The sequence below is a fragment of the Tamandua tetradactyla genome, chromosome 19 (genome assembly GCF_023851605.1).
Source record: "Tamandua tetradactyla isolate mTamTet1 chromosome 19, mTamTet1.pri, whole genome shotgun sequence".
In the NCBI taxonomy this organism is placed as follows: domain Eukaryota; kingdom Metazoa; phylum Chordata; class Mammalia; order Pilosa; family Myrmecophagidae; genus Tamandua; species Tamandua tetradactyla.
Window position 1 is genome coordinate 7,217,625 of NC_135345.1, and position 21,669 is coordinate 7,239,293.

General features: G+C 50.8%; 1 protein-coding gene across 1 annotated transcript in view; it reads right to left on the reverse strand.

Moving 5' to 3' along the window:
• The window catches only part of EVC (EvC ciliary complex subunit 1), a 109,626-nt gene that overhangs the window by 43,274 nt on the left and 44,683 nt on the right, over positions 1-21,669 (reverse strand). Inside the window, exons 8-11 of the mRNA XM_077136363.1 lie at positions 21,221-21,379; positions 16,762-16,978; positions 14,003-14,151; positions 11,693-11,791 (exon numbers count right to left, since the gene is read on the reverse strand). Of these exons, the coding sequence (XP_076992478.1) occupies positions 11,693-11,791; positions 14,003-14,151; positions 16,762-16,978; positions 21,221-21,379 (624 nt within the window). The remainder of the gene's footprint in view (positions 1-11,692; positions 11,792-14,002; positions 14,152-16,761; positions 16,979-21,220; positions 21,380-21,669) is intronic.

Below are 21,669 nucleotides of genomic sequence, written 5' to 3' on the forward strand. Positions count from 1 at the left end.
CTAAAATTCTTTTATCCTATTACCGTATATACAATATAACATTTCCCCTTTTAATCACATTCAGATATATATTTCAGTGCTGTTAATTATGTTAATAATGTCATGCTAATATCTCCACCATCCATTACCAAAACATTTTCCTCATTCCAAATAGGAGCTCTATACATTTTTTAAAAGAAAATAAAAATAAAAATGAAAGCAAAAAGAAAACCCAAAACATCACAATCTCCTATCCCCTCATTGTTTATTTATTTTAGTCTTTTTTTTTCTTACTTATCTATCCTTACATTGGATAAAGGGGGGGTGTCCATCACAAGTTTTTCACAATCACAAGGACAGACCTTAAAGACTCTACAGTTATTCCATTGTGTTCAAGAATCAAGGCTACTGTACAAAGGATAGGCTAAACCTACTAAAATGCCTTAGAATCACCCCCAGAGAACCTCTTTTGTTGCTCAGAGGTGGCCTCTCTAAGTCAACTTGACAGGTGAATTCACTGCCCTCCCCCCCACTTGGGACATGACTCCCAAGGGTGTAACTTTCCCTGGCAACGTGGAACAGAACTCCTGGGGTAAGCCAGGACTGAACATCGAGGGATCGAGTAAGCCTTCTTGACCAAAAAAGGGAAGAGAGAAATGAGACAAAATAAAGTTTTAGTGGCTGAGAGATTTCAAATAGAGTCGAGCGGTTAGCCTGGAAATTATTCTTATGCATTATATAGATATCCCTCCTTAGTTTATGGTGTGTTGGAGTGGCTGGAGACAACTACCTGAAACCGTAGAGCTGTGTTCCAGTAGCACTGATTCTTGAAGACAGTTATATAAGGATATAACTTTTACAATGTAACTGTGTGAATCTGAAAACCCTGCATTGATGCTCCTTTTATCCAGGGCATAGGCAGATGAGTAAAAAAATATGGGTAAAATTAAATAAATAATAGGGCAGAAGAGGGGGTAAAATAAATTGGGTAGACGGAAATACCAGTGGTCAATGAGAGGGAGTGGTAAGGAGTGTGGGATGTACATGTTTTTCTTCTTTTTTTTTTTTTATTTCTTTCTCTGGAGTGATGCAAATGTTCTAAAAAATGATCATGGTGATGAATACACAACTATATGATGATACTGGGAGCCACTGATTATATACCATGTATGGACAGTATGTGTGTGAAGATTTGTCAATAAAAAATACTAAAAGCAAAACAAAAAGAATCAAGTTACTGAATTACAGTTCAACAGTTTCAGGTATTTCCCTCTAGCTACTCCAATCCACCAAAAACTGAAAAGGATAATCTATATACCCCAGAAGACTCACCTCTAGAATGACCTCTCAACTCTATTTGAAATCTCTCAGCCACTGAAACTTTATTTTGTTCATTTCTCTTGCCCCTTTTGGTCAAGAAGGCTTTCTCACTCCCAAGTTGCCAGGGAGATTTTCGCCCCTGGGAGTCATGTCCCACATAGTGGGGGAGGGCTGTGAGTTCACCTGCCCAGTTGGCTTAGAGAACGAGGTCGCATCTGAGCAACAAAGGAAGTTCTCTGGGGGTAACTCTTAGGCATAATCCTAAGTAGGCTTAGCAACTCCTCTGCAGGAATAAGTTTCTTAAGGGCCAGCCCCAAGATTGAGGGCCTGGCCCATCAAATTGGCAGTCCTCAATGCTTGAGAGAATTATCAGGTCTTCCCTACTGGGGACGTTTAATATTTCCACATTTACAAAGGGGACTTTGTAAATATTTTTTAATCTTCTGCTAAGATTACACTGGGATGTTTTGTGTACAGCTGGAAACACACTGACTCTCCCCAGAATAGGGTGCAAGTCCCTGGATAATACTCACTCTAAAACTTGATATCCAAAACTTAAAAAAATATGGCATGAATCTAACGCAACTGATGTTATAGTTTAAGGGGATAAGATAGGGAAGAAAACAAACATATTTGCTTTAGTACATATACCAATGTACTCATAACAAAACAAAGAAGAAATATCCACAACCATCAGAGTCACCTCTAAAACTGCTCACACAGTTGTAGTTTGTATTTATAATGACTTTCTCCCACCACCCATTCCATATTCTCTTTAACCTCAGCAAGCACCTCAATTGGCCATGGTTCTTTGCCTGGTGGAGTGAACCAAGCCTTTCCTCCTGAAGTTTCTGAGCCATTGGTAGTCCTGCCTGGATTGGGATGTTGTAGCTTCCATTGACTTTAATCACAGGGCATGGTGGTACTAAGAGATGTCCTAAGGGATCTCCTGTATTCCAGGAAAATGCTCCTTTACCTCCAGGGTGTAGTTGCAGTCCTTTTTCCCATAGATAGGATCAATCATTCTAGCCAGTACAGTAATCCCCTTCTATGCCTGTTGATTCAGAAGTGTGAGGAGCTCAAAGTTGTCAAGCAGTAGTCTTTGGAATCATTATGTCTCCTGGGGGAAGCACACCTCCTTTTGGACCTGGAGACCAGCAGAGATTAAGGTTGCAGGGGCAGGAAGCAAAATTTTCCTAGTGGATGACCAGGAATAATAGTGAGTAGTGCAACTCCTATTTCCACCTCTTGATTCCTGGACTCATGATATGGGAGAAACAGCACACCACAGAGTGAACACTCATTTAGAGCATATTGAGCCTGATGGAGAAGACTGATCCAACCCTACAAGGTACTGTCACCTACGTAGCATTGTAGTTGAGTCTTCAAAAGGCCGTTCCACTACTCGGTCAGTCCAGCTGCTGCAGGACGATGGGGAACACAGTAAGATCAGAGAATGCCATAGGCATGGGCCCATTCCCGCACATCAGAAGCAATGCTGTGTGGAATACCATGATGGTGAATGAGGTATTCCATCCATCCTCAGACAGAAGTTTCAGCAGAAGCCTAAGGTGCAGGGAAGGCAAACCCATATCAGAAGCATTTATCTATTCCATATAGAACAAATCATTGCCCCTTCCATGATAGAAGTGGTCCAATGCAATCACCAGGTAGCAGGCTGCTCACCTCAGGGAATGGTGCCATATTAGGGACTGAGTGTGGGTCTCTGCTGCTGGCAGATTGGTCACTCAGCAGTGGCTGTACCCAGGTTGACCTCGGTGAGTGGAAGTCCATGCTGCTGAGCCCATGCATAACCTCCATCCCTACCACCACGACCACATTGTTTCATGAACCCAATGGGTTGAGGAAAGAGGCTGACCGGTGTTCACATAATGGGTCATCTTATCCACTTGATTATTAAAGTTTCTTCTGCTGAAGTCACCCTCTGGTGAACATTAACATGGAACACAAATATCTTCATATTTTTTGCCCACTTAAAAAGTTCTATTCATCTCTCTCCCAGACCTCTTTTTCACCAATTTTCCAATCATATTCGTTTCAAGTTCCTGAACATCAGTCAAACCATTGGTGACAGCCCATGAGTTAGATTACAAACGTCCCTCAGGCCAGTTCTCCTTCCAAAAAAAATGAACAACCAGATGTACTGCCCAAAGTTCTGCCCACTGAGAGGATTTCCCCTCACCACAGTCCTTCAGGAATATCCCAGAAATGGGGCTGTAGGGCTGCAACTGTCCACTTACAGGTGGCGCCTGCATATTGCGCAGAACCATCCATAAACCAGGCCCGAGTTTTCTCTTCCTCAGGCAACTGATTGTAAGGAACTCCCCAAGAGGCCATAGGGGTGGGCTGGGAAAGAGAAGGTCATGTGGCAGGAGTGGGGGCCATGGGCGTTTGGGCCATTTGTTCATGTAACTTACTTGTGTCTTCAGGACCTGCTTGAGCCCTATCTTATATATACCATTTCCATTTTATGAGGCAGTGCTGCTGTGCCATGGCTTGCTGGGTCAGACAACACCCAGCTCATAATAGGAAACTCAGGTCTCATGGTGACTTGGTGGCTCATGGTTAACCATGCTTCTCCCAAGGCCCAGAAGCAGGTCAGGACCTGTTTCTCAAAAGGAGAGTAGTTATCTGCATCAGATGGTGAGGCTTTATTCAAAACCCTAAGGGTCTGCTTTGTGATTCTCCTATAGGGGCCTGCCAAAGGCTCCAGACAGCATCTCTATTTGCCACTGACATTTCCAGCACCATTGGATCTGCTGGATCATTTGATCCAAGTGGCAGAGCAGCTTGTACAGCAGCCTGGTTTTATTGCAGAGCCCCATCGTTTGCTGGTCCCCAACTGCCAGCTTTACAGGTCACTCGGTAAATGTCCTGGAATGGCACACCCAAATGAGGAATACATTGTCTCTAAAATCCAAAATGGCCACTAGGTGTTGTGCTTCTTTTTTGGTCATAGGAAGGGCCAGATGCAACAGCTTATCATTCACCATAGTAGGATATCCTTATACCACTGGACACCTAGCAATTTTACTGAAGTAGAAGGCCCCTGTATTTTTTGTTGGATTTATTTTCCATTCTTTGACAAGCAAATGCCTTATCAATAAGTCTAGAATAGTTGATACATCTTATTCACTAGGTCCAATCAACATGATATCACTAATATAATGAACCAACGTGCTGTCTTGTGGGAGGGAGAGACAATCAAGGTCCCTGTGGACAAGCTTATGGCATGGGGCTGGAGAGCTGATAAACCCCTGAGGTAGGACAGTGAAAATGAACTGCTGGCTTTGCCAGCTGAAAGCAAACTGGTTCTTCTGGTCTCTACAAATAGCAATTGAGAAAAAAGCACCTGTCAGATCAATAGCTGCAAACCAGGAGATGTGTTGATTTGCTCACACAATGATACCACATCTGGAACAGCAGCTGGTTAAGTTTACGATAATCCATTGTCATCCTCCAAGACCCATCTGTTTTCTGCCAAGGCCAAACAGGAAAGTCAAATGGGGATGTGGTAGAATCACCACCCCTGCATCCCTCAAGTCTTTTATGGTGGCAGTAAGCTCTGCCATCCCTCAGGAATTGTATTGGTTTGAACGTATTATGTACCCCAGAATGTGACAAGAAAGAGATAAGCTGAGAACCGAACTCTTGGGTATAAAGAAGCCAAAAATTAATGATCTGAAAAACTCAGGGCTTCTGTAAAGTGAGACTCCAGAGAATAATGCCCCATGTGAAGATTTAAGTAAACATGGAAGCACTCAGCCATTTCAGAAAAAGCCAGGACTGGACATGGAGTCATCCAGGAAGGATTTGTGGAAACTCCTTTTGTCTGATGGGCATGATCCTCACCTACTACAGAGAAAGCCAACAAGAGTAATATGGGATCTGTGTAAATGGTACCACTGCCAGTCTGGACAAAAATGGAGAAAAAAGGGAAAATTGAAGGAAAAATAACTTCAGAGACAGAACCACAGAAGCTAAGGTCTGGAGCCAGGAAACACTGGGCCAGGAGAGTGGACTGACCCATATACATGGAAAGGGGGAGTTTGCCCCAGAAGCAGAGGGCAGGCCTTCTGTTTTATTGCTCAGGAAGGGTTGTGCCACCTCAGGCCTCGGAGAGGGTGGAGTGCTAATAAGCTGGGGATTGGGGGAAGGGGCTTGGATTCCATCCACTGTTCTGGAGGGGTGGAGCCTGTGCCCTGGAGATGGCAGAGAAACTGGGTGCAGCCCCAAGGCTTGGAGAGAGTGGAGCCAAGAAGAAGGTGGTCTTAACATTCCCCAAGGTTGCAAAGTCCACGCCAGCGTTTGCAAGGACACACTACACAGGCCCTTGGAAAGGGTGGGACTGCCACTTTCTGAGGTCCTGAGGATAAGTGACTCTCAGACTTTGATATCTAATGGTGTTTGTCCTGCAGGTTTTCAAAACTGCTTGGGTCCAGTGACCTCTGTGTTCCTTCCAATTTCTCCCTATAGAAGTGGGAATGTGTATCCTTATGACTGTCCCTCATTTGTATATTGGCAGCAGAAAACTTGTTCTGAGTTTTACAGATACAGAGCCAGAAGAAAAACTTTGCCTTAGAATAGCCAATGCCTGTAGCTGACTTCAATGAGATTTTGTACTAGTTTTAAGCTTGTATTATATTTTTATTGTTACTGAAGTGTTTCAAGGCTTTTGTGATATTATAATGGAGTGAATGTACTTCGCATATGGAAAAAACATGTCTTTTTGGGGTCCAGAGGTTGGAACGTGCTGGGCTGAAAGTATTATGTACCCCAGAAAAGTCATGTTTTAATCCTGATCCAATCTTATGGGAGTAACTGTTTCCTTTAATCCCGGTTCAATACTGTGGGTTGGACTCTTTTGATTAGATTTTCTCCAAGATGTGAGGTGCCCCATTGTGGGTATTAACCTTTGATTAGATGGAGATGTGACTCCACCCATTCCAGTTAGGTCTTGATTAATTTACTGAAATCCCTTAAAAGAGGAACCATTTTGGGGAGAGTCAGAAATGACAGAAACAAGAGAAATGACAGAAGTTGCAAAGCTGGAAGAAACTTCATAGCAGAACTGACACAGATGCTAACAGTTGGTAAACGGAGACACGGATGTTTGGAGATTCTTGGAGCCCAGCAGACATCGCCATGAGATGTTAGGCAAGCCAGAACCTGGAGAGAGCCAAGGGAAGTCAAGAGATGAAAGCCAGCCCTGGAGAAACAAAGTGAGGAGCCCCCACAGGAGCAGAGGCTGAAAGCAGTGGAGCCCGGGAGCAAAGGACCAGCAGATGCCAGCCACGTGCCTTCCCAGCTGACAGTGTATTCCTGACTCATCAGCCTTTCTTGAATGAAGGTAGCCTCTTGTGGGTGCCTTAATTTGGGCATCTTCATTGCCTTAGAACTGTAAACTTATAACTTATTAAATCCCCCTTTTAAAGAGCCATCCCATTTCTGGTATATTGCATTCTGGCCACTTCCAAATAGCACAGGAGTGATTTACATTTTCTTCCAGCCTCTGGAAATCCCAATTTTCTGCCAGAAGGCACATTGTTAATTAATTCTTCTACCTTGGAATCTGCCTTTCCACAGTATTGGTGAGGGATACTCGGAGCAATTTTTTTTTTGGTGTTGTTCATGACCGTCAAATCATGAAAAAACCTGTTTGCAAATTAAAGAGAGATTAACTTTGTGAAAGCTACAGGGCCCACTAACCTAGGTTCTTTCTAAAGACAAATGTATTGGATTCCGTCTGCTCCCTTGAAGAAGTCAAAGTTTTTTGTCATGCTCTCCCAAGGCAATAAAACACATCTCCTCCTACTTAATGCTGACGCATTTCATTTGGGAGATATTGATTTTCCCTGTGCCTGAAATAGAACCAGAATTAATTTGTGTTATTGCTTTCTCGGTGTCTCTGAAATGGCTGGGACAGCAGAGTGCGCCCTAACAGGGAAGAGAAACTGGCCCCAGCCATCAGCCCAAAACCCTAAGCTCTAGAGGAGGGCCCCTTCTCCTCAAAGGGAAGCGCACGCAGCTTTCTGATGATGTCGTGAGCCACTGACCATCGACCTTGGATGGACTGCATGGTGTGGAACACGTCTCAAAAAAATTGCATTTTTAAAAAAAGGAAGTGCATGGAACTCAAGCAAAGGTACACATTTCCCTCTTAATTCGCACCTTTACTCAGGCGTCTGACTTAGCAGCCAGTCCCTAAACCATCATGTCCAACCCCAGCTTCTTATAGCGAAAGTGGGGTTGGGAGGTGCACATATTCTGAGGCCAAGGGGTTACTTAGCCTACCCAAGTCTCCATTCTCTTATCACAGGGGGCCGATGACAGTGGCTTTGAAGGCTGTTGATAAGGATTAGAAGCCATTTATGGGGATTGGCTGGCACAGAGCACACAGCAAGTACTTAATAAATGCTAGTTATTATCATTAGATAAAAGTTGGGAAAGCTGCTGTCTGGCTCCCAGTAAAAGTTATCTCCCGTTATTTTCACTCTAGGAACAAAGCCTCTCGTGAAAAGAGAGGAGGCAATGGCTTCCTCTGAGCAGCCAGGAGTGGCGTGCCGACAGGCTGCACCAGGGCACTTTGAGTTTTGGTTCCTTCGTGTTTGCAGGGAGACTGGGGGGGGAGGGTGGGGGGAGACGCATTCCGGGCTTGGTGGAGGGGAAAGCCAGTGACGCCATGTGGCTGGACAGCATTGCACTGAGGAAGGGCCAGCAGCGCCGTGGGGGCCTCAAATGCCGCACTGAGGGCTGGAGACCTGGCTAAGGGGTGTCGGCCAGGCATGGATGTGCTGGGCCTGTGGGTGCTCTGAGGACGGTGGACAGCACCTGAGTCCATAAGACGGATCCTTCCTGCACAGCCCAAGATCCCTGGGAGTTTTTGTTCCAAATCAAGGAACCAAAAACATCGTCCTGTAGGGCCCACTCCCTGGTTATTTGGAAGATGTGTATTAACTCCTCAGGAGTGAGGTGTGCAGGGTCCCAGGTTGGAGCCATCCTGGAGAGCACAGGTGAGCTTGGGTCTCTTACAGATGGGAAGGAGGTTGGACTAGGCGTCAGGAGATGAGGCATCTGCCTCTGCTCGGCCCTCGGTCAGCAGTGAGGGCATGAGGTCCCCTTCCTCTCTGGGCTCCCTCTGCTGGCTCCCGGGGAGGGGCCTTTCCAGTCTCTCTCCTGGCTTTTGGTGGCCTTTGGCAGCCTTTGCGGCTCCTTGGCTTGTAGATGCATCACACCAATCTCCGCTTCCGTCTCTGCAGAGGATTCTCCCTGGTGTCTGCCTCTGTCTTTATCTGAACTTGGATTAGGTCTCACCCTCATCCAGTGTGGCCTCATTTTAACATAACTAATTCCATCTACAATGACCCTATTTCCAAATAATATCACATTCTGAGGTCCTAGGGATTAGGGCTTGAGCATATTTTGGGGGGGACACAATTCAACCCTAATACGTTAGCTGATTTAAACCTCTAACTATACACACAAAGAATGCTTATTAGTCTCATCTAGCAGAGGAGAGAGAAGGAGACGCCAAACAGACCCAACTCCTTTGTGCTCTCACCACCCAGGTCTGGGCTGTTCCAGTCCATGGCCCCGTTGCTTCTTGCCTGGCCCACGGCCTCGTCCCCTCCCTGCCTCCCTGCTTCCACCTTTGCCCCTGCAGTCCCTTCTCCACGCAGAAACCAGATGGAACTGTGTAAAATACTAGCCTCGTCTCCTGCCCCCTCCAACGCTCCTGTGACCTCCTGGCTCACCTAGAAGTAAATGTGGATGCTGCAGGATGGCCTGCAATGTCCCACAAGGAGGGGCCCCTGACGGCCTGCCCCAGCCCTCTGTCCCTTGCTCTTCTGCTCCCCACCGGCCAGCACGCTGGCCACCCCATTACTGCAGGAGCCCCAAGCATGTTCTACCGAGAGGCTGGCTGCTAAACCCCCAGTGCTGAGAACTGTACAAAGCAGTGCTCAGTGATATTTGTCAAATGCAAAGAATGAATGAACCAACTCGTCCAAGGTCATCAGCTGGCCAGGGAAGGAGCCGGAGCCCCCCCAGCCCCTGAGTCCAGAGCTGGGCTCCCCACCACTCTGTGTCCTAATGCACTCGCCCGCGTGGGGCCAGCATGGAGGGGGCCTCTGGGTGCCCACCGTGGGCCTCACACCGGCTCCTCTGCATGCCACGCTGCCATCCCGGAAGCAAGGGTTCGCCACCTCCATTTCCTAGATAAGGAAGCCGGAGGTCAGAGAAGCTTGGGTCTCATCTGAAGTTGCCCAGCCAGGATTCTAAGCAGAGCCTACACTAGAGGATTTCAACCTCCTGCTTTTGGAAAGATCAGGTAAAATGGTTTCCACTAACTGCAGCAACCATATCTACAATTAAGGAATAAACCAAGAAGGGCGGTGTGATGGTGACACTGTGGAGAACCTGGGTTTGATTCCAGGTACCTACCCATGCAAAAATAAATAAATAAACCAAGTAATTTAGAACTTTAAGGGTTCAAAACAAAATGATGAAATGAATCTAAGGAAACATCTCCAGACTCATCCTGGGAAGCAAAACACCCAGGGCTTTGGTTATTTCCATCACAAACACCTACTCAGATGCGCAGGCTGGCAAGCACCCCTGCAGCTCACCCTGTGACACCTGCCCTCACTGCGCACCTCCTCCCCAAAGGTAGACTTCTGCAGGTCACACACCCAATTTCACCCAGCAGCCTCTTGATTTTCTTGGTCCAGGCTCTTAGAGATCCAGTAACTGTACCCATGCACGGTGGAAAATTCAAAATGCCTAATCCCCTAAGGACACAGCTGGGGGCACAGACTGTGGTCACTTTGGCATCTTCAGCATAGCACCTACCTCAGGTGCATTCACTCATTTGATTCTCACTTGCACACACCCTGCCTCACTTGAGAAAGTGGTTCTCAAACTTTGCTGTGCATGGGGCTCACCAGGAGGGCTAAGGAAACAGACAGAGGCACAGTCCGGGAAGCAAAAGGAACCTGGGTCCCTGCACGTTCGCCAAGTTCCCTGGGGATTCTGACACAACCAAAGCTTGAGAGGCAGCACCCCGAGATGAGGAAACTGAGGCCCAGAGAGGTTAGACAACTGTACCTAGTAAACAGCCTGCGGGGATTTGAACCCAGCAGAATTGGTCCCTCATCATCCCAGGACACGGCACACACCAAGCAGCATGGCCGTGGCAAGATGTCAACAGCGGAGTTGGAAAGATCTTAACTTAAGCCCCATCTTAACCCTCATTGGCCATGTGGACTATGCGGACCAAGATGCTTGGGCTAGCACAGAGAGGTGATGTAACCAGCCCATGTTCCCACAGCATGGGTCACCCAAAGGGGTCTGGACCTCAGTGTCTTCTCTCCTGACTGTAGGAGGCAGAGGGGTGTGGACCAGAAAATGATCAAATGCTCAGAAAGCATTTAAAACAGCAGTTGGCACTGCCACTGTGATAACAAGCCTTTGCCCATGATTCTTTCAGCCTTGACTGGTCTCAGCTTCCCCGTCACCAAGTATCCTTAGCACGGTAATGGGTACCAGCAGGCACTGAATGGACAGCAGGTGCCAGCTGCTGCAAGGCCTGGCACGTGTAATCTTATTCTGTCCTTGTGCCTCTGAGAAGAAGGGCTGTCCTTGGCCCCACTTCACAGATGGAGACCTTGAGACCCAGAGAGGCCAAGCAATGTTCTTGTGGCCACACAGTGGGGAGTGGGCAGGGTGAGGATGCCAACCCAGCCCTCGGAGTCCACAGTCTACCTCGTCCCTGGACCACCCCACCTGTTCCTACCTAAGCAGAGGTCCAGGCTGCTGTTGTTTGGTGGCTCCGTTGGGTCCACCTTACTTCCCTACCATTTGGAGGGTTCAGACCCTCTCTCCTGCTGTCTCAGAGCAGCTTCAAAGCCAGCCTGTGAGTCCAGGCCCCACTCTCAAGTTTCAGGAGGTTGCAGAGGGAGAAAAGGTAGCGCCGGCACTTGGACCCAGGCTTCTGTATTTCATGCCCAGTGCTCCTTCCCAGTCACCACCCTACACTGCTGACACCCAGCAAATGCCAGGCTTGTTTTCATCCTGGGTGCAATGACTTTCAAAGACCTTTGTCTACAGGGAGAGCAGAGGGGTGGAGGTGAGAGGTCAGGGCACCCTAGAAATAGAAGGGGCCTCAAATATGATGCAGACCAACCTCACTGTCCTCTGCCATGGACAACAGGGATCTAGAGTGGGCATGTGACCTGCGTGTGGTCACACAGCCGAGGAGGGCCGGGGCCTGAGCCTGGGCCCTCGGCGTTCCAGGGCCAGGAGGAAGTGGGGGTCTCATGCACGCTCCCTGATCTTAGGGCTCTGCTGCCGATCCTGCCTTGAGGCCACATACCTGGCAGAGTGCAGACAAGGCCTCGGTGCTTGTGACGTTCTCCTCTTCCTCCAGGTCACTCCACGTCAGCCGCTGCCTCTCCAGTACCTCGTGAAAAGCCTGCAAATAACATGATAGCTGAGCTCGGTGGATCACGGTGGATTCCCCCTGCTCTTGGGCTTCTGAACTTATTTCCAGAAAATTCTTCCCAGGTGATCCCTTCTGGTTTATACATAAGGAAACTGAGGCAGGGGAGTGCAAGTGGCTTCTGTGGCTAGTAAATTATATCCAAGGCCAATACAAGCAAGCCTCATTTCTAGGAAAACCAGACTGTGCTCTTGTCAACCTATATTGTGACTTTCTAGTGTCAGCAGGTGGCAACAGGCCATCCTCTCTCCTGGTCACAAGCCTCCGAGGCCTCCATCTTGGGCTTTAGCTGCTGGGCATTATCAACCCCCAGGCCTTGGGACACCAGCCCGGGCAGTTGAAGCCTAGCAGGGCTATGGCCAGAGACAGTTTTGACTCAGTGCAGTCAGCAACTAGTGGGCCCTACTCTGCCCACGTGCCTGGGGCATTTGCATGAGTCTGACTCGACCCTGCCAGTGGGGCAGGAAGAACTGACCCAGGTTGGGCAGTGAGGGCTCTGGATGCAGTCAAAGGGGCCTGGTTGCTGTAAAGACAGACTGAAGGACTCCTCTCTGTTTAAGCTGAATATTTAGGTGCTAGGAAGAATTCCTTGGAAGAAGACGAGCCTGGGTTCAAGGAGGCATACCTGCAAAGACTGGGTGATGAGAACGAGCCTGGACTTTGGAGTGGAGCAGGGAAGGGTCCCACAGGGTGGCAGGTTAGCCAGGGTACAGGAAAAGGGGAAGTGGGAGATGAGAGAGAGGGGTGTGGACCAGAAAACAGAGGGCCTGCAGGGGGGTGCTAAAGAATTTGGTTCATTCATTCATTCATTTGCTCCTTTCTTCATTCACTCACCTATTTGTTCATTCATTCATTCATTCGCTCATTCAATTGCCCCTTCAATCCTTCCTTCATCTGTTCTCTTTTGAATGCTCACCATGCGCCTGGCCTGGGATCAGGTCCTGTGACACGAGAAGGTTCGGCCATATTCTCTGTGCTCAGGGCTCACACCAAGTGATGGGATGGAAAAGGAGAATGGCCCAGAAACCTCAGAGTGACAGAGAGCTGTGTAATCACATCCTCTTACTCTCACTTCAAAACTAGACTCCCACTGCCTCTTTAAGACAACCCCCAGAACCTCCCGGGGCCTGGGCCTGGGCCTGGGCAGCAGCTTCCCTGGTGGGGGTGGTGGAGGCCCCTGGGCCAGGCACCGAAAGGCCTGTGTTCCCAGGGGCGACGGGGTGGTTCCTGGCCTCTCGTAAGTATTGCCACCATACCAGTCCCCGGGGAGGCCCCACGCAGGGATCTCGGTGGGTCTGGACCAGACACTGTGCTGTCAGCCCTTGCTGCCAGCCCAGCTGTGCCAGATGCCAATGGCCCCGGGGGAGCAGGCCAGGCCACACCTGTCCCCACCTGGTCACCTATGACCCCATGAGGTAGATGCTGCCGTCACAGCTTCACGGACGAGGAACTGGGAGTGGGGTCAGGTGCAGACCCACAGCCTTCCAGAACTTAAGCAGCAGAGTCAACATACAAACCACAGGGCCCAAAGGCTTTGCCTGATACCAAGACGGCCAGAGGGAATCTTCTGCCCCATCCAACTGCCAGGGGCTGGGACAACATAGAAGGCGAATATGGAGCTCTGTGGATCTTAGCTCTCACATACCCGACGGCTCCAGTGAACTTTTCCCACAGAGCAGGTGATGCCTTGCTTCCTTGTCCCCTCCCACTGGTCTCCCTGTGCCCTTCCCATTCAAGACCAAGAACCTTTTCTAGCCTGGCCATCTCCTTGGTCCTGCCTGCCCAGCCCGGATGCTGGGCCAAGGGTTGCAGCCCTCCCTGGACTTGCTGCCCCATGGGGGCTGGCCCTGCGCAGGTAAGCCTGCCCCACATGCCAGGGCCCACTGTCCCCTCGGGGCCACCGCACCCTGCCCTCCACCTGCGAAGTCCCTGCCATGGACTGGCCCTGTGTGAGAACTCCACGGCCTCTCCCGTGTCCTCTCCTTGCCAGCCCAGGGAGGGGGCACTGCATTTGTCACTATTTCACCTCCAAGGAAACTGAGGAAGCCTGGGGTGAGGAGGGGAACTCATGGCTGACGGGTGCCCTGCGCACGGGAAGTGGGGCAAGGCCAGCCCCCAGCTCGAGCCACGTGGCCGACCCGCGGATGTGGCAGGTGAGACATGGTGACTCAGGGGCCGGGTCACCTTGAGGATGTCCTCGGGGTCAGCCGTCAGCTGCGCCTGGGCCAGGAAGCTCCTCCGCTCCTCCTCCTGGGCCAACTTGAGCCTGCCCAGCTCCTCCGCCTGCCGGGCCAGCCGCGCCTTGACCAGCCCTTTACCCCGCTGGACAAACTCTGAAATTGAAGGAAGCCATGGAACGTCAGGGTAAGTCTTACAGCAAAACTTCCAGAAGCTTCTTCTGCCAACACGGAGCAGGGGGAGGACTTCGGGGGGCAAATTCCACTTTTCTTTCAGTTTTATCGCTCAGACGTAAGGACATTACCAAAGGTGGTTAGGAGTTCCCTGCCTTTCAAATTCCTGGCCTTTGGTTAACCGAAGGGACCCCACTGGCCCTGGGCTCCAGGTCCAGCACTCCCTAAGGGGCTGGATTTCGCCGCCGTGCAGAGGGTGGATAGCAACTGGACTGGTGCCTGGGAAAAAGTGGGCAGGATATCAGCTCGGGACGAAAAGGGAGAGTCCAGGGAAGCACCGGGTGAGTGGTTTGGGAGCAACGGAGGGCAGGAAAGGGCACGTCTGCAGGGAAGAGAGCAGCCTTTCAGACCTGAGCTGAAAGTCACCGACACAAGGACAAGTGATCAGAGGCAGCAGGTGAGGAGGACAGGGCCTGAGCTGCCCAAAGGAGGAAAAACCCAAGGTGCAAGGATGCTTGCATGAGAGCTGGGCAGGAAGAAAGAAGGGCTGAGGGTGAGGTCCTTCTCCCTCTGTCTGTCCTGGCGCCGCAGGGGGCTGCCCCCAGGAGCGCCCGACTCACAGGAGGCACAGGTGAGCATGGGGGGCCCAGGGAGGACTCCCTAATGGAGGAGGGGTTAGCCATATTCTTTTCTTTTTTTTTTAATCAAGGGGAAGGGGATGTTGAGATAGAGAAGCAAATGAGACTACCAGGAGGTGCTATAGTCCCTGGGAAGGAATCTTTTAGAGTCTCTCTCTCTCACACACACACACACACTACGCTCCGTTTTTACACTGCTGGAACACAAAACACATTTCCTGGGGTTTGACCTGGAAATCTGTTTGGCCTTGGGGCACCTAAGGAGGGAGAGTGGCGTGATGTCCAGGGGGAGCCGAGTCCTCCCTCTGCCCGGGATCCTCCCTCCAGCTCCGCCCACCTTGCCTCCCCCCTCTTGTCCAGACTAAAAGTCCCTGCCTCCTTCGGCCGCTGGCACCTCTTCCTGCTGCCCGCTGGTGCCCCATTTGCGACAGTCCCAGAGCACGGTTGTTTTTGTGTTCTGTACTGTCCAGTCACAGCCAACAGCCTGCTTCACACCTTCACAGACGCCAAGATGCTGGGGGCCTGGGGGCCCGGGGACCTACGGGACGGTGCAGCGGCAGCTCCGAGATGCAGTGCTGGGTGAGCAGCGGGGCCCGGCCCTCTGACGCCTTCTCGGGCTGCTCTTCTGAAGGGCAGCTGGGCAGGCCTGGCCCAGGAGGCCATCTGCGAAAGGCCATGGATCCTGGAGTCTGCCTGGCCCTACTCGGACCTGCTAGCATAGATTCCATGCTCTGAAGGCGCTCTGACCTTGGTCCAGAGTCCCCAGACTGGGTTTTTCGCTTGTGCCCCAGGTAAGGTGCAACAAAAGGGCCTTGGATCAGTCCTGGGACATCGCTGCACCCCCTGTTTAGGGTGCACACACAGGGGGTCTCCGGAAGCTGGTGCTGGTGCTGGCTGTGGAGGCAGGACCCGCCCTGCCATGCTGCTTCCCACCAGCCGTGTGACCTTGACGGAGCTGACGGTGTCCTCTGAGTCTGGACCCCTGCTGGCCCCTGTCCTGGCTTTGGCACCAGGGGCAGGACTGTGGGAGACCCTAGCCGTCCTCAGCCGTGCATGCTTCCTTCCCACCCTGTCTGCACCACTTACCCACTGGGCCAGTCTGAAACTGCTGTGCTCCCCAGAAAAGCCAGAAACATTCAGGATGTTCTTTAATCCTGAATCCATATTGCGGGTGGGATCTTTTTTATTAAGTTGTTTCCATGGAGATGTGTCTCTACCCTTCAAGGAGGGGCTACTTATTGGATCCTTTAAGAGGGAACCATTTTGGGAAAAGTTTCAGAGCCCACAAAGCCAGAGACCTTAGGCGATGCAGAAAGAAAATGCTCCCGGGGAAGCCATTTGAAGAAGCTGGGAGAGAAAGTGAGCAGAAGGCAGCCACATGCCTTCCCAGCTGACAGGTGTTCCAGAACCATTGGTCTTTCTTGAGTCAAGGTATTTTTCTCTGGATGCTTTAGTTTGCATATTTTTAAGGCCCTAAAACTGTAAACTTTGCAACTTAATAAATCCCCTTTGTAAAAGCCATTCCATTTCTGTATACTGCATACCAGCAGCTTCAACAAGCTAACACCCACCCTCACCCACCCTGCAGCTAGGCAGGGCCACGTGGCTTATGCATGACCGTGGGCTGGAGCTACACGACACGTGTCATTTCTGGGTCACCTCCCTTCACTCTCCTTCCCCTGCTGCGTGTTCCAGGTGGCTCTGTGGCAGGACACAGGGTCCTGCATAAGCCACATGGCCTGAATGGAGCCAGCAGCCCCTCCACCCTAGGATGGGGCCTGACGATGGAGAAGGAAAGTGAGGCCCAGAGAATTTAAGTGACCCTGTTCCCAGCTCAGAATTAGAATCACGGCCTCTGCTCTGTCTCCTGGGCCACATCTCTCCAGGTCTCCCGACATTTCCTGGAGCCTTGGAAGGTTCCAGAAGGCCGCAGGGCCAGCTCCCGTGCGCTCACCCCGGCTAAAGCCCTCCGCCTCCGCCCAGAAGGCCTTGTGCTGCTGGGTAAGCAGCTCTTCCTTCTGCGGCCCCGAGAGCTTCCCTTCTGCACTCAGCAGCTCCAGGCTGCGGGAAATGGCGGACAGCCGGCATCTGGTCTCCTCCTGGATCTGTAGCCTCAGGGACTCCATCATTTTGGCCATGTGCACCCGCCTCAACGTTCTCTCCAGGGCATCCTGAGAGGGGAGACACAGGGGCTGTCAGCAGGGACGCCCTGGGTGAGCGCCTGGCTCTGGAGCAGCCCCCACCCTGCTAAGGGCAGAGCAGGGCAGAGCCAACACTCCCTCAGAGCCCGGGGGAGGAGAGACGCCCCTGTGGCAGGGACGCAGGTTGGTGGGGCTCCCATCGGATGACAGATGGATGCACCGGGCTTCCTGGGAGCGCCCCCTGGAGGCCGCGCTTATGCTAAAGAATTCAACAATGAGAGTGCGATAAGAGGAGCCCCCTCCCCCTCCTTCTGCCACCCCTCCTCATTCGAGGGGGCCCTTGGGCCTCCACAGCCCTGGAAAAGAAATGCAAAGAGACAAGAGACACGTTACTGAGATTTGGCTCAGGAGCTCAGAGAGCCTGTGTCCTGGCGCTATAAGAGATTTTCAAGGGTAAGACTGACTTTCATGTACAATGAGGTGATGCCTACCGCCAGCTCTCAAACATTTAGAAAAGAGATCGAAAAATACACAGACAAATGGGCAGAAAGATGGATAGATGGATGGATGGATGGACAGCTGGACGACCAGATGGATGATAGAATGATAAACAAATACGGCAAAATTTTAAAATCAGTGGGTCCGAGCCTCTGGGGATGAATGCTGGGAATTCTCTCTAAGGGCTTTGTATTATATCTGCAAGCATCCTGTACATCTGAAATTATTTCAAAATAAAAAGTTAAAAAAAAATCAACTTTAAGTCGATCAGAATTGGGAAGAGTCAGGACTTAAAGCAGTCCCCTCCCGGTGTCACAGCTTTGATCATTTCTCAGGACGTGACTTTTGGGAACTGCCTGCACTCACGAGGAGGCCGGACCCTCTCCATCTGTGTGACTCGTCCTCACGTCTCAGAGCAAAGGTGCTGGATAGATGCCTACTGGATGGCCGCCAGGCTGTTAGCAGGTGGGGGCGGCCGAGACTGGGTGGGCCACTCTAAAGCTGAGGACTCTGTATCTCAGAGGAAGCAGGAAGGGCAGTCTGCCCACCCAGGGGTGGCCCCACCTGCCACCGGGGCACCAGCAGGGCCCTGCCTTAGCCTTGGCACCCCGGCCCCACCCACCAAGCCCACTCAGTCCCCCCTTTCCATTGCCTCCTCTTGCACCCACGGCCGTGCCCCAGCTCAGGGCTTCCTCACTGCCGCCCGGGCTCCTGCACAGGCTCGCTCCTGGTCTCCCCTCACATGTGTCCCCACATCACAGAAAGGCTGGCCTCCCAGAGGCTGACCGGGCTCCGTCACTCCCCTCCCCAAACCCTCTATCACCATCCGTGCAGCAAGTCCAGATGGAGACTTCTCTCTTCTCCCACCGCCCCCAAGTTTTGTCTCTGAGGAGCTGATCAAGGGCACAAGTCCCGGCTGGCCTGGGAGCCTTTGAAGACAGGGGTCACGCCTGGTCCCCGAGACCCCACTGCCCGGAACCGGCCTCGGGTCACCCCTTGTTTTCTGGGCTGCACTGGTTTGTGTTCTGATCGTGTATGAACGGGGAAAGACAATGATTCCCAGCCAGAGATGAGGACAGGATGGCCAGAGAACATGCCCAAAGGACCCTGGCTTTGAACCCTCCTTGCTGTCCATCTAATGAGTTTGGCGATGGCGGGCGGGGCTGCAGCCACTAGAGGGCGCCACAGGATAAGCGCTAAGAGGCAGGTGGGGTTGGCAGGTGCCTGGAGGGAGGGGTTCGGCAGCTTCCCCTTCTTTCATCAGAAACAGGGCCGAGAGGCTCAAATAGAGTGGAGGGTAACAGAAATGTACGTGAACCATCTTTGGCTGCAGCTACCTCTCCGGGAAGGAAATTTAGAATCCAGTGCAGCCCCCCACAGCTCAGTCTTGGCAGTGATCTGTGGGTTATGCTGAAGGGAAGGTGGCAGTGGGAAGTGGCAGGAGCTGGGGCAGAGGGGCGTGGGGGAAGGCGGAGGGCTGTGAGGGCAGCCAGACCTGCGAAGGTACCAGGATCCTTTCCTCATAGCTGCACTGCTTGGGGTATATACCACTTCCTCACTGGGCCTCAGTTTCCCCAGCTGTAAAAGCAGGATAACAATGACACCTAATTTACAGGGATGCTGTGAGGATTAAAGAAAATATGTGAAGTTACTTAAAATAATAGCTGAAGCCCAGCAAGTGCACCATAAATGGAGGCGTCTTCATGATCATCAAGTCCCTGGGTCTCTCTTGACCCCATTTTGACCTGTACGTCTTAAAAGCCTGATTCTGAAGACATCGAGCCCTTCACGGACCCTTCCAGTTTTGATACTCAGCGGCGTGACATGACAAGTTCCAGGTCTGACCTCCTGCGCCAGAAATGCACAGTCTCCGGGCCAAGAGTTTAAACTCTTCCGGAATTTAGCAACCAGATATTTCGAGAGACTGGAGCCCTGTCCTCCCCACTTGGGACCGTACAGCGCAGGCAGAGCTGAGCCATCCCTCTCCTGCACACCTAAGCCATAGCCCTCAGCAGCCTCCTTACAATGACTTCTGTTTCACCCACCAACACCTCACCTGAGGATTAGATTAATGTACATACTCCAAAGTGCGTCCCATGTACGCAGCTCTGTTCTAAAGCTCTCCATAACTTGATGCATTTAATGCTCTCAGCCTTGCCGGGAGATGGGTACTTTATGAGCCCCAAGTTGCAGACAATGAAACTGTGCCTCAGGTCTCAGAGCTAATAAATGGCAAAACCATGGCATGAACTCAGGTCTCCACCTCAAGTTCGCATCCTGGACCCCTGTGACAGCATTTCCTAACAGCGTGTGGCACACAGTAGGTGCTCATTAAATGTTAGCTGAAGGAAGATCATACTGTTAAAACTGGATACTCCCTTCCCATCTTTCTATTTGGAAGTTACTGGCTACCACTCTTGACAGAGTCAGCTAAGGATGCATTTTCTCCCCCTGAGTCAATTTTCTGCTGAAAACACAGAAGATAAAAAAAAAAAAAAAAAAAAGGAAAACGGTCTTTCAACTTTAATGAGCATTAATATGAGACACTAGCCTTATCGACTCAAAATCCAACTCAAAGGGGCCTGGGCTGCAAACCAGGAGGCCTGGGTCCCTTGGCTGTGTCACCAGGCACTGAGCTGGTCCCAAACCTGTTAACTGTAAATAAAATACCTGCTTTGCCTATCTATTCAGCAGCATTGGGGAAGAAAAGGAGACTATACATGTCTACGATGAGAAAAATACATATAAAATTCTCAAACAGTGTGCACACATGAATTCCCTGGGGATTTTCACAAGGCAGAGATTCTGATTCAGGGTATGTGGGGACGGGTGCTGGAGCCTGGAGCTCTAATCAGCTCCAGGTGTTGCAGGGCTGCCAGTCGGATCATACCCTGGGAGCAGGGTGGTTTAGGGAGCCTGGGGAGTGAGTGGAACAGCAGCAGGGCATGAGGAACTGAGTGTGCCGAGAACCAGGTAGGCACTGCAAGTTTCAGAGGTGGGTGTAACAGGGGCTGGTACCCAGGTCTGAAATGTAATTTTATGTTCAAAAGGCTCAGAGGAAGGGAAAGTGGGTGCAGAGTGCCACTGGAGGGTAAGTTCCCTGTCTGGGTTGACTCTTCAGACCACTATTTTATAAACAGGGCTACTAAAGCTCAGAGAGGTTAGGTAACTTGTTCAAGATCACACAGCCTCAAGCAACAGAGCCTAGACTCAAAGCTGGACAGGCAGACTCCTCTACACCAGTGCGTTGCAGACCTGGCGACACATCAGAATCCTCTGCAAAGTCAGAGATGCCAGGGGATCTAGTTCTTGACTGGCATCTCTGGGGGGGTAGGCCCAGGCACAGGTATTGTTTAGAAGCTTCCCAGATGACACATGGGACTGTGGAGAGAGCAAACAGATTTCCGACACCAGTGGCCACCACTCCTGGCTGGTCACTGATGTCACCTAGAACCCTTTACTTCCTAATGCACAGGGTGCACCCCCACTTGGGTCAGGCAGAATCTCCAGGGTCAGCCCCAGCTGGCACCCAAGCATAAGCATTTTTTTAGAGTTCCCCAGATAATTCCAACGTGCAGCCAGATTTGAGGACACACTATGCTCCAGTAACACTGATCTCGCTTGCATTTATGAGATAAAGGAGTGGAGGATGGATAAACTCACTGCTTATTTCTGAGGCTCTCCTTCCCTCTCTGCAATACAGTGTTTGAGTAAATGATCCACATTTCCTGTTTAAATGTCTTCCCGGTCCCTCCCTGCCCCCTCCAGCGTTACCAGAGCTTGCAAATCCTGAGACTCCTGCAAAAGCCCTTCAGCCACAACCATTCTTTCCATCACAGTCATCATGAGCTGTCGGGCTCTGGAGCTGGAACACTTAAATTGGTCCACAAGAAAGTGCTGGATGTTTTCCATCTGTTTCCAGAAAGCTTCCGTCTGTGAAATGAGAATGAGAATCCAGAGGTGGGGGGTAGGGGAGAAACTTACGTAAGAAAACCAAAGAGTTTTGTATTTGGGAATCACAATTTGTTCCTTATTGCAAAGGGAGATGCTAAACAATCTGAAGGGAGTTAATCTTGGCAATAATCATGCTCTATAAAGTTTCCTCCTTGTTCCATTACAGGTAGCAGGAGGTATCAGTCAGTCCAATTCTGAGATGGCTTTTCAGCCAACATCAACGTCCTGCTGATATGGAATGAAACCCATGAACTCACCCAACTTAGATT